General features: G+C 49.1%; 3 protein-coding genes across 11 annotated transcripts in view; 2 read left to right on the top strand and 1 right to left on the bottom strand.

Annotated features, from left to right (window-relative positions):
• SZT2 (SZT2 subunit of KICSTOR complex) overlaps positions 1-896 on the bottom strand; it is a 73,598-nt gene extending 72,702 nt beyond the window's left edge. For all 9 annotated transcript variants that reach the window (XM_072128448.1, XM_072128442.1, XM_072128446.1 and 6 more), the window contains exon 1: positions 742-896. In XM_072128448.1, coding sequence (XP_071984549.1) covers positions 742-765 — 24 coding nt within the window. In that variant the 5' untranslated portion in view covers positions 766-896. The remainder of the gene's footprint in view (positions 1-741) is intronic.
• MED8 (mediator complex subunit 8) lies at positions 815-15,429 on the top strand. Its single transcript, XM_072128452.1, has 7 exons — positions 815-953; positions 2,402-2,520; positions 5,809-5,953; positions 6,035-6,175; positions 6,263-6,344; positions 14,723-14,968; positions 15,054-15,429. The coding sequence occupies exons 1-7, from the start codon at positions 948-950 to the stop codon at positions 15,116-15,118; spliced, it is 804 nt and encodes a 267-aa protein (XP_071984553.1). The 5' UTR covers positions 815-947; the 3' UTR covers positions 15,119-15,429.
• The window catches only part of ELOVL1 (ELOVL fatty acid elongase 1), a 48,018-nt gene continuing 33,340 nt past the window's right edge, over positions 2,402-17,079 (top strand). Inside the window, exon 1 of the mRNA XM_072128450.1 lies at positions 2,402-2,520. The gene's annotated coding sequence lies outside the window, so the exon portion shown is untranslated. The remainder of the gene's footprint in view (positions 2,521-17,079) is intronic.

Consider the following 17,079-nt stretch of genomic DNA (forward strand, 5'->3'; position numbering starts at 1 on the left):
GGGGTGTCTATATACATTGGGGGGAGGTGTTGTTCCTGTATCTATGTGGGGTGTGTATATACATTGGGGGAAGGTGTTGTTCCTGTATGTATGTGGGGGGTGTATATACATTGGGGGAGGTGTTGTTCCTGTATGTATGTGGGGGCGTATATACATTGGGGGAGAAGGTGTTGTTCCTGTATGTATGTGGGGTGTGTATATACATTGGGGGGAGGAGTTGTTCCTGTATGTATGTGGGGTGTGTATATACATTGGGGGGAGGAGTTGTTCCTGTATGTATGTGGGGTGTGTATATACATTGGGGGCAGGTGTTGTTCCTGTATGTATGTGGGGTGTGTGTATACATTGGGGGGAGGTGTTGTTCCTGTATGTATGTGGGGGTATATATACATTGGGGGAGAAGGTGTTGTTCCTGTATGTATGTGGGGGTGTATATACATTGGGGGGGAGGTGTTGTTCCTCTATGTATGTGGGGTGTGTATATACATTGGGGGGGAGGGGGGGGGGTTGTTCCTGTATGTATGTGGGGGTGTATATAAATTGGGGGGAGGGGAGGTGTTGTTCCTGTATGTATGTGGGGGTGTATATAAATTGGGGGGAGGGGAGGTGTTGCTCCTGTATGTATGTGGGGTGTAGGTGTTGTTGTTCCTGTATGTATGTATATGTGGTCACGTGGGGTGTACATATGGAGTTGTGTATATTTGTGGTGTCCGTGCAGACAATGCAGTTATTTTTGGATACCTCGGCGTCTCCTTTCTCCGCCATGTCCCCGGCGCTCCCCCCGCCCCCCTCCGGGTGTCTCCGCTCTGGGGGGCTGCTCCTCGTTAGTGGGTCTCTTTGGCCCCTCCCATTACACCCGGAAATCAGCCTTTGAACCCGGAGATGGTTTCTGCTGCCCCGGAAGTTCTTGGTATCTATAGTAACCGGCGACCGAGAGAGACGAGGAGATGCAGGTATGAGCCCGGAGCGGGAAATATGTCCATATAATGATTATACTGCCCTGTAATATACTACTGTGTGTGTATATACCGCCCTACACGGTACCGCTGTATGTGTATATACCGCCCTATACTGTACTGCTGTATGTGTTTATACCGCCCTATACTGTACTGCTGTATGTGTATATACCGCCCTATACTGTACTGCTGTATGCGTATATACCGGCCCGTACTGTACAGCTGTATGTGTATATACCGCCCTGTACTGTACCGCTGTATGTGTATATACCGCCCTATACTGTACCGCTGTATGCGTGTATACTGCCCTGTACTGTACCACTTTATGCGTATATACTGCCCTGTACTGTACCGCTGTATGTGTATATACCGCCCTATACTGTACCGCTGTATGTGTATATACCGCCCTATACTGTACCGCTGTATGCGTGTATACTGCCCTGTACTGTACCACTTTATGCGTATATACTGCCCTGTACTGTACAGCTGTATGCGTATATACCGCCCTATACTGTACCGCTGTATGCATATATACTGCCCTGCCCTGTACTGTACCGCTGTATGTGTATATACCGCCCTGTACTGTACCGCTGTATGTGTATATACCGCCCTGTACTGTACCGCTGTATGTGTATATACCGCCCTATACTGTACCGCTGTATGTGTATATACCGCCCTATACTGTACCGCTGTATGTGTATATACCGCCCTGTACTGTACCGCTGTATGTGTATATACCGCCCTATACTGTACCGCTGTATGCGTATATACCGCCCTATACTGTACCGCTGTATGCGTGTATACCGCCCTGTACTGTACCACTTTATGCGTATATACTGCCCTGTACTGTACCGCTGTATGCATATATACTGCCCTGCCCTGTACTGTACCGCTGTATGTGTATATACCGCCCTGTACTGCACCGCTGTATGCGTATATACCGCCCTATACTGTACCGCTGTATGCGTATATACCGCTCTACACTGTACCACTGTATGTGCATATACCGCCCTACACTGTACCGCTGTATGCATATATACTGCCCTGCCCTGTACTGTACCGCTGTATGTGTATATGCCGCCCTACACTGTAACGCTGTATGTGTATATACCGCCCTGTACTGTACAGCTGTATGCGTGTATATATTGTACCGTACATTGTGTGTATATTCCGCCCTCTACTGAGCTGCTGGATGTGTGTATACCGCCCTATACTATACTGCTGCCCCTATATAATGTGTATACTCTGCTGTATGTGTGCAGCCACTCCCTGCTTGCAAGAGCTCACAATATGTGTACCTATGGCTTGCTACATGTAGGGATCTCCTTTGTATATGCAGCCCCTCCTGTACAGTAAATGGCTTACCCCTGGATGTATACCCCTTATATCAGTAGCTCCTCTCCCATCTGATATATATTAATATATATCTTCTTATTTTCCTACAGCGGGAGGAGAAGCAGCTGGAAACCAGTTTGGAGACGCTGATCGCCCAAGTCGCTGATCTGAAGAACTCCCTGGGAGGATTCATCTATAAACTGGAAAACGAGTATGAACACCTGACCTGGTGAGTGCGAGGTCTGCCACATCGGGAGGTCTCGGACATGGTGGATCAATCCGAGATTCATGTCACTGCCATAAAAACCCACAGATCATTAAAAATTATACATGAGAAAAGGAGGTTCAGAACTCACTGGGCAGAAAAACTATCAATGTGGAATGTCCGATACGTGAGATAATCTGTGTCATATACTGGATGGAGACTATGCTACATTTCATATGACATGCACCATACATTACATATATATATATATATTTGTATATGGATGATCTATACAGTACAGCTTCCATTATTACAGGATACAGTACACATTTAGTCCTTCAGCTCTGACATCCTAGACCAGGGGTCAGGAACCTTTTTGGTTGAGAGAGCCATGAACGCCACATATTTGAAAATGTTTTTCCGTAGGAGCCATACAATATGCACATGCTCCCCAGTAGATAGGTAGCCACAGAACATGTCCCCCAGTAGATGGGTAGCCACAGCAAAAAAAAAAAAAAAAAAAAAAGAATATTCACCTACCTGCGCTCCCTGCAGCCAGCTCCTGATCGCTCCCACGCTCTTCTCTTTGACCCAAGCTTAGACGATGGTGGCGATGGGTCGCACAAAGGATGCACACAGCAGCCATCACTATTTATTAAAGATCTGTCTGAGAGCCAGATGCAGGCAACAAAAAAGCCATATCTGGCTCCCGAGCCATAGGTTCCCTACCCCTGTCCTAGACCCTGTCTACTGGCATCTCATCATAGGTTTCACTCACAAAATGGACAAATAGACTTAAAGGGATTCTCCAGTTTAATAAGAAAATTTAATGTAGATTTGTGACAATTCCCCTGCCATAAAGTTACCGCCATTCCTGTTCTCTGCAGCACTGCACTTCTGAGCGTCTCAGGATCTCACTAGGGAAAGACTGCATATCATTGGTTGTGGTGCTGATGACTGAGCTTCAGGGAAGCAGGAAGTGCCGTAACATTATATTACTGACACCCTAGAGAAACTATCATTCCTGCTGGAAACCCCCTGAATATCTCGTACAGCAATAGGTAATCTCCCTGGTAAATTTCAGTATCATCATTGATGGGCAGGCGGGTGCCATTCCTGTTGGGTCTAGGGCTGAGGTGATATTAGGTATCTCTGGTGGTCTTGAGTGTAGTGAGGGAGTTGGTTGGGATGATACGGTGTGTATTGTATGGTGGAGGTAACATGTATTGGTTGTGAGTGCAGCCTGAACAGGTTGCAAATCTATGTTCAGCAGCCAAATCCAGGCAGAAAACCCATGCATGTCTGGTCTTTCCATATTCTGATGTTAAAACCCAATGCCAAAAATGGCCGCATTGAAAATAATAGGATCAGTTGTAACATTATTTTTCTTGCGTTATTGTATACTGGGATGGCAGAGATAGTGAGAGGGGAAGGTGCTGAAAAGCGGAGCTCCTTTCCAATGTGTGCTTCTACTCACTAATCCATAGCCTCGGTGCCTCACGTATCCTTACACACTGCATCACTACAAGGACCTATGCAGATGGCCGGTACTAGAGGGAGGTTAGTATTTCCTATATTCACCACACGTGATCCAGGCTGTACCATGACTATAATAATTCCTTTCTATAGCACTCACATATTCCGCAGCTCTGCACAGAGTTTGCCCCTGTCCCCATTGGGGCTCACAATCTAATCAACCTACCAGTATGTTTTGGAGTGTGGGAGGAAACCGGAGGACCCAGAGGAAACCCACGCAAACACGGAGAGAACATACAAACTCTTTGCAGATGTGTGGCGGTATTAGCCCACGTTTATTACTTTTAGTTTTTTGTCCGGCTTTGCACATTGTTCTCAGTGCAAACTGCTTATACATCTATTTATAAAGTGTTGCAATGCAAAATTCTGGACTGCAAAGGGCGTTTCGGTGCTTAGTCGGACCATGCGCCACATTTATCTTGTGGTGTCTGACAGAATGTTGACAGAAACGTTAAAGGTGGACCGAAAAAAAAAAAAGTGGTGTACTCTGTGGAGGCAGTGCAGGGGGCGCCAGAAATCGTGAATCTGGCGCCCCCTGCAGACTACACAGGCAACTACACATAGTACACACTGCACTGTTTTTGATAGGTGTGTGTGTGTTGGTGATCAGTTGTAGTGGGGCATCCTGTAGATTGTAGACGGTTTTACTTCCGCAGATGAGGCTTATTAACTTTTCATGTGTCTTCTAGTTTGGCTTCCTGGCAGATATCACAGACGTTACTCTCCTGCTTTTTATCCCATACTTACATCTGCAATTAACCTTTATAAATAATAAAACAGGAGGGAAGTTCTGGGCGTCCGGCAGAGGCTGAGCAATGTTCTGGCCGGGTCCATTGCGGAAGGTCCTGGTGTAATTATGCAGATGTCTCTTAAAGTGCCTCTGTGTACTTATATCTCTGGATACATCACTTAATGATCCTGAGGGCGATGATGATTTGCTATCAGAGCACAACTAATCATCTCCATAAATGTAATGAACATTGCAATGAATGGGAGTAGCCAAGATCATGTGACCTCACTCATCACTTTCACATTTTGAGAGGGGAAGTAGATGTGATGTCTAGTAATCCTTATAGAAGTCTCATTCTCTTCTTAAAGGGAACCTGTCAGAAGAAATTGACCCAATAAACCACTACTAGTATGTTGTAAAGCAGATTCACAACTTCCAGATCATGTTTCTTGCAGTCTGGTGGCATCAGCCAAAAGAACAAATGTGAAGTGAGATGTAAAGCGCTTGTATAAAGTGACTGAGGCAGAGAGTTTAGCACGGAAGTCAAGCTCTCCCCACCGCACATCACGCCCTCTGCTGTGATTGACATCATAGAGCAGTTATCAGGAGAGCCGCATGCTCAAGGGTGCAGGGCCATCACTTTCAGCAGGGAAGGCATTCGAAGCGGGGAGAGCTTGACTTCAGTGTTAATTTCTCAATCTCTGTGACTTTATACAACCAATTTACATCTCACCTCAAAGTCCATTTTCTGTATGATGCCACAACACAGGTCCCTGAAAAGGAAATGATCTGGAAGGTGTTTAGCTGCTTTACGACATTCTAGTAGTGATTTATACGGATAATTTCTGCTAACAGGATCCCTTTAATGTCCATGTTTCTGCCATCTATGTTTTCTCCATGATCTCATCCTGCGTTCGCATGTCGTCTTCCACCTTGATATTGATAACGCTTCCCTTCGTCTCCTGAGGTCACACGCTCGTCCGCCTTATATCACTCCATCCTGGGAGCGCTCCCCCTGATCCTCACCTCCCAGATCTCTCTCCTAGGCCCTCTGTGCTGGACAGTTTTGCGCTGCTCTCGGGTCAGTTGAACACTCTAAACAAAGTCCTTAAAAATGAGAAGACTCCACTGCTCAAAAACCAGGTCATCATCCCCCTGGTCCTATCACCTGACAGAGATGAAGAGGTCACAGTAAGTGTCATAATCTATCACTTCCTACAAGACGTCTCTACTATCAGTAGACCTGCTACTTACCATGTCCTATGTGTGCAGCGTCTCACCGAGGGGAGGGTCCCAGTATTCAGCCATGAAGTGGTCCCCGATCACCTGAGAACCAAACCAGACCCTGACGTGGAGGAGCAGGAGAAGCAGCTGAGCGCAGAAGCATCTCGTATCACCCCAGAAGCGGCACAGGTAAGACACAATCTCCAATCTATGCCAACCTCCATTACCCTCACTGCTCTTCTGGCCTTATGTACTCATCCAGCGTCTTCTCTCCAGAAACAAGTCCAGACTATGAATAAGCTGTGCAACAACCTGCTGGAGAAACTAATCAAAGAGGAAAGGGAGTCAGAAGTTGGAAGTGAGTGTATGAATGTATTGCTCTATGCACAATCAGTGATTTTGCACCTGCAGACTAGTGAGTGCAGCTCTGGAGTATAATACAGGATAAGAAATGTCATGTATGTACATAGTGAGTGCAGCTCTGGGGTATAATACAGGATGTAACTCAGGATCAGTACAGGATAAGTAATGTCCTGTATGTACACAGTGACTGCACCAGCAGCAGAATAGTGAGTGCAGCTCTGGAGTATAATACAGGATGTAACTCAGGATCAGTACAGGATAAGTAATGTCATGTATGTACACAGTGACTGCACCAGCAGCAGAATAGTGAGTGCAGCTCTGGAGTATAATACAGGATGTAACTCAGGATCAGTACAGGATAAGTAATGTCATGTATGTACACAGTGACTGCACCAGCAGCAGAATAGTTCGTGCTGGATCATTCTGCTGTGAACTGCTGACGGGTGTGGTTGTGTGCTTCTGAGCTCCTGCACCACCTGGAGGAAGATCAATCCACCCAGGCCTGCTCTCTCCTCCCCAGGGAGGGAGTGGGTTCTGTGGGATGAGTGAGCCAGGAAAATCCCATGCTCCTGTCTCCCGGACCAGGCCGGCGGGGGGCAGGAGAATCCAGTTACCGGCCAAAGCGCAGGGGGTAAGAAGATCTGCCCGGAGCCAAGGACGCAGCGATGTGACCTCGGCTGCCACCCCCAAGACCCAGGGAAGCCGCAAGGTCTCCGGAACACAGAATATTAAGGCAAGTAACATCAGCCTGAGTGCTCCTCCTGGAAAGCTGAGTGACTGTGCGGGAAAGCTGGGTGGTTCAGCTGGAAAGCTGGGTGCTCACGGAGGTGTGCAAAAAGCATGGGGTGAACTTAAGGCCCGGGAGTCTGCTACCATCTATGGCTCCCGGATTGCTGAGCACCTCCGTGAGTACGAGGAAGCCGGAAAAGCGCTGAGGAGGCTCCAGGAGGAGATACGGGAGACCTTGGCCCTAGCGGGGGTGGCTACGCAGAGAAAGAAAAAGTCTGATCTTCTTAACACCATAGACAGACTAAAAGCCGAGGTCACCGCTCTGCAGGAGAAGCGACATCTAATCCGCGAGCACAGCGGTCCGTTTCGTGAGAAATTAGAAAACGACGCCCGGTTTGATGATATGCGCCAGGATAAGCTGAGAAAGCTGAAGGGGCTTCAGATCCAGGCGGATGATGGCGATGATGAGGAGGATGAGGAAGACCTGCCGTGTCCGTCTGGTGGCCTGCACCAACACCAGCAGGCCTCGCACGACAGGCTGCCTGCAGAGCAAGCGCCATTACCATCAGGCTGCGGCTCTGCCAACCTGGAGGAGGAAAGTGATGACAGCGGCCAGGGGGGGGCGCTAATGGCTCAGATCCGTCAGCTCGAGTCCCCAGTTCACCTCCAGAACTTCTCCTTCGGCGATGATTTGCCAGATGACGAACTAAAGAGAAAGAAGACGAGACCCAAGAAGACCAAGGCGTCTCAGGAGGTGAATCTGGTGTTTCGTCCCCTCCCTGTTCCCTCCGGGCGGGCAGCAGTGCCAGCCTGTCGTGTAGGCCCCGTTACCCAGCCCAGCACGAATCCTGCAGTGGACTCGGTGCCAGGGTGCGGGGAGAGTGCAAAGCCACGTTCCATCATGGCGCAGAGCACCAGCCTTGTTTGTAGTAGCAAGGATGGTGCAGGGAAGGCATCGGCCGAAAGGCCGGACAGTGAGGGCGATCCAGCAGGTCCTGGTACTGTGCGCTGCCCCCCAGTGGGAGGGGGGGGTGAACCAGGGGCAGTGGCGGTGGCTCCTGTGGCCCCTAGCGCTGTTGCTTGCTCCGGTGAGCAGCGGCAGCGTGATGGGGCTGCTGGGGCTTGTAGTGCGGCGCCTCCCAAACATCCCGTGCAGCCTGCAGAGAAAGTCGCAGGAAAAGTGTTATTCTGTATTGGTGCATCAAACTCTGAAGATATGAAAGGGGCAAAAAAACTGTCTGGAGTCTGTAAGGAAAAGAGGCCTCTACCACCAATCGAGCAGCGATGCTCAAACATCATAAAAACTGCTGGACAACAAGGGGTTAATGCCAATGAGGCAGAGGGCACAAGTAAGATCGGGGTTGGAGCTGCCTCTTCTCAGGCTGAATCAGCTATGGAGGTGGCTCTACCCCCAGTGCCCAGTGACGCCGAGGCAACCCCAGGTCCTCCTGGCCCAGCTGGTGTGAGTGATGCAAGGAAGCGAGGCGGTAATGTACATAGTGTGGTGAATGTGGGGGTGGTGAATGGTGCTGAGGGAGATCCTGGTGTGAGTGCTGGTCCATCTGCACCCCCAGTGGTGGCCGCTCCCATAAGGAGCTATGCGAGTGTCACCGCTGGGGCAAGTGGGGTTAACTCCTTGTCTCCTGGCTCTGGGAACAGCGTTTTGCAAAGGCGTCTTCTGGAGGCTCTCAGGAGAGGGGAAAAGTCAATCACTGTAGAGGGGAGAGAGGTTGATCTGTCCTTCTGGACAGACAGGCATGGCCTGGCAGCCTTCCAAGAGAAAAGGGGGGGAGAGACTGTATGGTCTTTACCCACAACCGGGCCCGGAGCTGCCCGTAGGAATGTGGTTCGTCTTCGCTGGAGGGGCAGTGACGCATGCCCACCCAGGTCAAGGGTGGTGGAGCTCCTCCTGAAGATGAACTTCAGGGCTAAAAGGACATCTTTGCCCTGATACATCCTTATGGTACTCCGGAGTTCGATGTCAGCTTTGTTCGGCCGGAGGGCTTAGAGCTCTTCTGGTCGAATTATGAGCTGGCAAAGAACGAGCCCGCATGGCGAGACTTTGCTGTGCAAGCAGTGTCTCGCCAAAACACAGTCAAGAAGGTGACCGTTTTGACCCGTAACGAGTCACTTTCTTGCATGGACATCATGACTTGGCTCAGTCGTTATGGTGAGGTTGTACAGGTACCTCAGAAAAACCGCGATGAATTTGGCATTTGGTCTGGGGCCTGGACCTTCATGATGAAGTTGAAGTGTTCAGGCGGCACAGTCGCCCACATTCCCTCTTCAGCCTTTCTTGGGCGGGACAGAATCCTGATTTTCTACCAGGGGCAGCCGAAGGTCTGTCACAGGTGCGGTGACCCCACACACTTTAGCGCCAGCTGCCAAGTGCAGAAGTGCGCTTTGTGTGGTGGGCTAGGTCATCTCGCTGCATCCTGTAAGGACATTAGGTGTAACCTGTGTGGTGAGCTCGGTCACCCTTTCAGCCGTTGTCCTCGCTCCTTTGCCAATGCGGTTGTGACCCCAGTGGAGGAGAGCCATGAGGTTGCTTCTGCTGGGGAAGGTACCAGCAGAGGTGGAGGAGCTGAGGGGCCTGTGAAGAAAAGCAAGAAGAAGTCGCCTTCTCAGTTAAGGCGGCTTGAAGCCAGACAAAAAGGGAGAGACCTGGGGAAGCCTCAGGTTGCTGGGGTGACCCTTGGTCCTTCCTCAGAGGCTGGTCATGCTACTGAGGCCCTGAGGGATGATGAGTTGGATGAGGAGGTCAGGAGGATGGAGCGCGAGAAAGGTGCCATGTCCTCCACGTCCTCCCATTATGAGAGTATGGATGAGGATAACAGGATTTGGCTAGAAAATAAGCGCAAGCAGAAAAAGAAAAAACGCGGCGTATCTAAGGTACCTAAGGAAGGGAAAACTTCCTCCCCTCTGGTTGAGCTTTCCAACCAGTTCCTCACCCTCGATGAGATCGCCTCCTCGGAAGGAGAGGCTGAGGGTGGGGTTCTGGAGGTGGCGGCGGAGCAGCCTGCAGGGGGCGCCGAGTCTCTATCCTCTGGGGATGCTGGGTCCTCAGAGTGGGAGACTGACTCAGAGCCAGGAGACAAGGACGAAGGAGAGGGTGGTCCGTGTGGGTCCTTGGGGGCCAGTAATAACATGGACACCTCAATTTCGTTAAAAAGAAGTTGCCCCAATTCTGAAGGGAAAAGGGAAAAGGGATCATCCTCAGAGGACAGTAGAGGGAAGGGAGGTAGTAAGAAAAAAGCCGTCTAACTCAATCACTCATGATGGCGGCACCCACTCCGTTGACGCTGGCGTCCATTAATGTCGCCAGCATTAAGTCTGATGCGGCTAGATTTGCGGCCTTTGATTTTCTCGGCCGTGTTGAAGCCGACATTTTATTTTTGCAGGAGACCAGGCTGCCAGATTTGGCGGCCGTGTTTAAAGCTAAGAGGGAATGGAGACATGGGCCTTCCTATTGGTCTCTTGCGGCCGAGCCGTATAGCGGAGTGGCGGTCCTTTTTACCGCACCGGTAGAATGCCGACGAGTTATTGAGTTAGAAATGGGGAGGTGCCTGATCCTGGATGTCCTCATGAAGGGACAAGAACTTCGTCTTATTAACATCTATGGTCCCCAGTCCAAGTGGGACAGGAAGTGTCTCTTTATGAGGATCAAGCCCTACCTTTTTACAAGTCGGCAGGTGGTCTTTGGAGGGGACTTCAATGCTGTCACGAGGTCCCAGGATAGGGGAGGTTCCAGAGACAAGCTGACTTATGATAGCGTCGCTCTTAATAGCATAGCCAGTGAGGCTCGCCTGGTGGATGTCCACATCCGGCACACCCCAGGTCACACGGGGTTCACCTATTATAGGGGTAGCTGCAGGTCTAGAATAGACAGGTTTTATTTAAAGGAGGAAGCCATCTCTTCAGCAGTGTCCGTTGTTGAGGTGGAGTTCTCCGACCACTGTTTAATTTTGTTTTCTCTGAATGTTACAGAGACCCCCCGGATGGGAAGAGGCTACTGGAAGCTCAATTCGTCTCTCCTGGAAGAAGCGGAGATCAGACAATCCTTTGAGGACTTTCTTCAGAGCCAGGTACCATTGCTGGGCCTTTGTAGCAGTAAGTCAGAGTGGTGGGAGATGCTCAAGAAAAGGGTGGCGAGATTCTTCCGCCAGCTCTCGAGCCTCAGGAGCCTGGACAGGTACCGCCTGTATCAGGGCCTGAGGAGGAAACTCGAGCATCTCGTCTCGACTGGAGGTAGTCGTGAGGACATCTCCAGAGTGAAATCCTTGCTGAAGAGGTGTCAGTACGATAGACACGCATCTTTGGTTTTTGAGAGGGATTACGGGAAATACCGCTCGCCCGACCCTTACAGAAACTGCAAGATGTCAGTGAATGGTAAAGTTGTCACGGGACTGGTTGACAGTACGGGATCCCTGAAAAGGTCCAGATCAGGGATTCTGGAGGTCGTCAGATCCTTCTACTCGCACCTCTTGGGCAGGAAGGATCTAGATCGGGATGTGATGTCGGGTTTCCTGGCTGAAACTGTCCCTGAGCCAGGAGTAGACCCCTCTCTTGATGTTTTGACAGAGATGATCAGGGAAGAGGAAGTCAGCCGGGCGATTGAAGGGCTCGCCCTCAAGAAATCGCCGGGTCCGGATGGCTTAACATCTGAGTTTTATAAGACCTTTAAGGACGCCTTGGTTCCCCTCTTGACTGAGGTATTCAATGAGTGTCTTTCCTCGGGCGCTCTGCCGAAGTCAATGAGGAGGTCAGCCCTGATCATCCTGTCAAAGGGTAAGGACCGATCTCGTATTGAGAACTGGCGTCCCATAGCGCTTCTCAATACGGACAGAAAGGTTTTGGCAAAGGTGCTGTTTAATCGGCTGGTGCAGTTTGCACCCCGGCTCCTTTCGGGGACCCAGCACTGCTCTGTTCCAGGCCGCAGTACATTTAGTGCTGTGCTTTGTGTCCGGGAGGCAGTGGAGCAGGGCAGGGCTGGTAACTGGAAGGGGTACTTGCTGTCCTTGGATCAGGCAAAAGCGTTTGATCGGGTTGACCACGAGTACCTCTGGTCTGTCCTTCTGAGGTATGGCCTGCCGGGGGAGTTTGTCAATTGGCTAAAGGTTTTGTACGCAGGGGCAGAGAGTTTCCCGCTTGTGAACGGTTGGATTGGCCGCTCTTTTGAGGTTGGGTCTGGTGTTCGCCAGGGTTGTCCTCTGAGCCCACTTCTATACGTGTTTGCGATTGACCCATTCCTTAGGAGGGTTGATCGTGGGCCGTTGGTGGGAGTCGGGATGGACCGGGCGGCACCGGAAGCCACTCTAAGGGTGGTAGCGTATGCTGATGATGTCACCGTTTTTGTGTCCTCGAGAGGGGAGGCGCAATGGGTGATGTCAGAGGTTGACCGCTACTCAGAGGCTTCTGGGTCCAAGATCAACCGGGATAAGTGTGAGAGTCTCTGGCTGGGAGAGGGGGATCCAGGGTTTGATCTCCCGGACACTCTTCCAGGGCCCCAAGACTCTGCCAAAGTTCTCGGCATCGAATTTGGCCAGGGGGATTACCCCATGCAAAACTGGGACGGCAGGCTTAAGATCGCCGCCCAGAAGGTGGACCAGTGGAAGGGTTGGTCTTTGACCCTCAGGGAAAGGGTGAACTTGATTAAAACTTACCTGCTCCCATTGCTGATATATCTGGGCAGTGTGTGCATGTTGCCAGAACCCCTCTGGACTCGGGTGTACAGTCTGTTCTTCCAGCTGTTATGGGGGAATAGGCTGAACCTTATCAAGAGGGAGGTTACTTACCGCACGAGGAGACAAGGAGGGTTGTGTATGGTCAACCCTGTGGTGTTCCTAGTGAATACCTTTCTTAAGATCAATATCGCCAACCTCTGGAAAGAGAGGGCTCCTCCGTGGGTATACTCCTGTAGGGGATGGTTTCGGCCTTTCTTCCAGGAATGGGAGACAGGAGGGCGAGTGAAGGATCTCCGTACACCACATGGGCATCTTCCGGCTTACGCTACCCCGGTTCTGAAGGTGATTCGCCGGTGGGGTCTGGGAATGTGGGAGATCAGGACCATGTCGAGGAAAGTCCTTGACAAGAGGGTTCTGTTGACCCATTTCCAGAAGCCTCTGGCCCTCAGGGATTGCCCAAGTCGGGATCTTGGGGTGGGTTTAGGTCTTTTGAATTCTATCAGGATCCCCTTGAAGTTTTGGGACGTGACTTGGCGCTGCTTCCATGGAAAGCTGTGTGTGAGGGACAATCTGAAGTGTAGGAGCTCTGAGGAAAGGGGTTGTCCCCGGGAGGAGTGCGGTGGCCTGCTGGAGAGCATGGACCACTTCCTGCTTCAGTGCCCCTTTAACACAGAGGTGTACAACCGGGTGGGCGCTTCCATCCATTGGCCCGGGTTGGCCGGTCTCTCCTATGCGGAGTGGGCCTATGGAGCATTCAGAGGCCTGGGTGGCCGGGACCGCTGCACGTTATTCTTAGTCAGTCTAGTGGTCAGGTACCACACGTGGAACGCACGGTGTTTAGTATCGACGCAGCGTAAAATCCTCCCGGTGGTTGAGGTGGTTAGGAACATTCTGGGTGACCTGGTGAAGGTGCGCTCTCTGGAGTATGAGAGGCTGGGCACAGGGAGGGCCTCTCTCCTTTGGAGGGGGTTCTCCTTTAGTGTCCCTTAGTCTGTCATCTCCGCTCCTGGTGTTGGGCTGAAGCTGACACTGTAGATTTTTGTTTTGTATCTGAGGTTATAGAGATGTAGGGGCTTGCAGGCGCCGAACCTGGGCTTTATGTGGTTGGTTTGTTATGTTGATATGTTTAATGTGTTTGTATTTTGTGTACAGTGTGTATTTATGTAGTTATAGTTAATGTGTATATAGCTTGGTTGGTTTTGGGGTGTGGGTGTTAGGTTGGGAGGGGGGTGGACGGGATTTGGACAATATGATCCTGGGCACTGGTCTGGACTATATAGCGCGGACTTTGGACGTTAGACCAGTGTCTGGGTGGGAGGGTGATGGGCGTGGGATTTAGTTAGTTTATATTTAATGTTTTTATTTCCTGTTTTTCTTTTTTTGCTGTGTATTTTTTTAGTTATTTATGGAAAAAAAAAAAAAAAATTATTATAAAAAATTATATATAAAAAAAAATAAATAAATAAATTAGGTGGTGGGATTGGGTGAAGGTTTTGTTTTATAATGCTGATTGTGTGGTGTGTGTGTGTGGCTGGGCCAGGAGATTTTCGTAAGTCTCTTTTAGTTTGTATTATTGTTTTGTTATTATTATTATTGTTTTGTTTTGCCAGAAGTTATGGCTTGATTTATGTTTATTGTTGTAATGTTTTTCATTTTTATATATAAAATAAAAGATTTACAGGATGTAACTCAGGATCAGTACAGGATAAGTAATGTCATGTATGTACAAAGTGACTGCACCAGGAGCAGAATAGTGAGTGCAGCTCTGGAGTATAATACAGGATACATTTTAGGTGTATTTGTATGTTTGTAATTGTTGCTTCTGGGAGGAATAAAGTTGTATGTTATCTTATAAGTAATGTCATGTAACTGGGAGTATTTAATATTTGATTTTTGATTTTTTTTTTAGGGGACTTTGAGATTTTTGTATTTACGCGTTGTTGCTTTTTCCCCATTTTAGACCTCCGACAAAATAAACCGACCTATAATCCAGCTGACACAAACGCTCTGGTAGTTGCTGTAGCCTTTGGAAAAGGCCTTTCAAATCGTCGTCCTCCGGGACCTGGGGGCCCTATGGGTCCAGGGCAGCCTGCAGGAGGGGGGATGCTACCAGGGGCTGCAGGCATGCAGCAAGTTCCTATGAACCTACCTCCCAACCAGCAGCATATGCCTGGGGGGGTTCCCATGGCACAGGGCGGACAGCCAGGTAAGAATTGGGGAAACCAGGTAAATGATTTGTAGCTCTCTTCTTGTTTGCCTGATCTGACCATGGGCTCACTATCTCCTCCCAGGTAAGATGCCCAGCAATATCAAAACCAACATCAAGTCGGCCTCGATGCACCCGTATCAGCGATGAGGAACATGGGGGGGATCATTGTCCGTCAGATACCTGCGCCAGCAGATGGAAATAACTCTACTGCCACACTCCTAGGACTCCTTCACTTGTACAGATGGTTTGGATGCAAATAATTGAGACTCGGATTATGAAGCTTCTTTACTAAACTGGGTAGAAGACCCGGAAAAGAGAAAACTCAAAACCTACAAAAATGTCCATAAGCTGCCAGGGCATGCTGGGAGCTGTAGTGTGACTGAAGCCTGGAGATTATTTTATAACCCACTGTGCTGTCCATGTACAGATAAGAGGCTTATAAATGAGTTTTCTACAGAGCACTTACTCATGTCTGTGTCATTTCATTATATCACTATAACATATATCACAGTCACACGCCTATAGGAACCTCATGACCACGATACGCGCGGCGTCGCCAGATGCATGAGTATTGATCTGCTGCTTCTCTTCTGTCTGGTTATCATTGTTTTATGACTGCTGCGATCTGTGCTGCAGGGTAAAGACGATCGTGAAGCCTCATATGCTTCCATTATAAGTCAGTGGTATGAAAGGAAATGGATCACGAGGCCTCAATTATTTCCAACAACGATCCCGTGCAATCGATAGGTATGTTCTAAAAATAACATCGGTAGCGAACCCCGGAAATGTCAAGCACTTAGATCTTCTCCAATGCAAATACTAGTTTACCAGTTAGGATCTATTTATATCTTATATTCTTGCTTCAATATGTTCAGCACACCCCAAAAAGCTCTTTATTCCCCAAGTGCTTCATAATAATAATAATTAATAATAAATCCTTTATTTATATAGCGCACACAGATTATGCAGCGCAGCACAGAGCTAGCCAAATCAGTCTCTGCCCCCAATAGGGCTCTCAATCTAATCAACCTTCTAGTGGGTTTTTGGAGTATGGGAGGAAACTGGAAGACCTGGAGAAAACCCATGCAAACACGGAGAGAACATACAAACTCTTTGCAGATGTTGACCATGGGACTTGAACCCAGCACTACAAGGCTGTAATGCTAACCACTAAGCCACCGGGCTTCATGTATGCTACCACAATGTACTTGATACGTGCATTGTGCTGGTGAGTGCAGCCATAACCAGGCTCCTGCACCTGCCTACAGTGCTGTGTATGGGAGTAGCACCCGGCGACCTCGCAGACATAGGGCTCCCCTACATGCACACCTTAGCGGCAGCTCTGTGCAGGGACAACACAGGTTAAGAAATAGTAGAAAAAATAAATAAAAATAACCATGGAAATAGGAATATGGTGGTATACTGCCCCAAATCTACAGTATGAAAAAAAAAAAATAAGACTCCTCATTAACCTAAGATTAATTGGCACTCCTGATAATATCATAAGTGGTAGTAAATGTTTCATCATCAGAAACTTGAAGAAGGTAATAGAAGAGAAACAAGGGCGGGTCACACATACTGACAAGAAATACCAGAAACCTCAGCGGGTGGGTGAGGGGGGGGGGATTAAAAAGTTGGATGTGATTGATAACAGATCGGTCAGGTTTACAAATCAATATCACCCGCATCCTCTACAGGCTATTGTCTTGTTCTGCTATATTATAGTGTGTGTATATAGTCACACATTTATATGATCTTTTAGATTTGACGTTGTTTATAAACACTGGACTTCCGCTTTCTATACGACCATTGTCACTTACCCCTATAGATGGGATAGTGGATACGTCTCCAAATAGTGGGGCTGCTAGAACCCTGGTGCTCATGGACACCTCATGGAATTTTGTGCTCCGACACTTAGATGCAATAAAGGAGCATTCACACAGAGGCCTCAGTAATGTCGCTCAGCTTTCAAAGGCTTCTGGCAGGAAGATACAGGAGCAGGAGATGAATCCTGACTGGACCAGTTATGTGAACCGGAGCCCGGGCTGAGAACGCTCCACACCTTCACCCTCACTTCCTGCCATTATTATTAATCCACCTCACAGCCA

This window comes from Engystomops pustulosus, chromosome 10 (assembly GCF_040894005.1).
Source record: "Engystomops pustulosus chromosome 10, aEngPut4.maternal, whole genome shotgun sequence".
Lineage (NCBI taxonomy): Eukaryota > Metazoa > Chordata > Amphibia > Anura > Leptodactylidae > Engystomops > Engystomops pustulosus.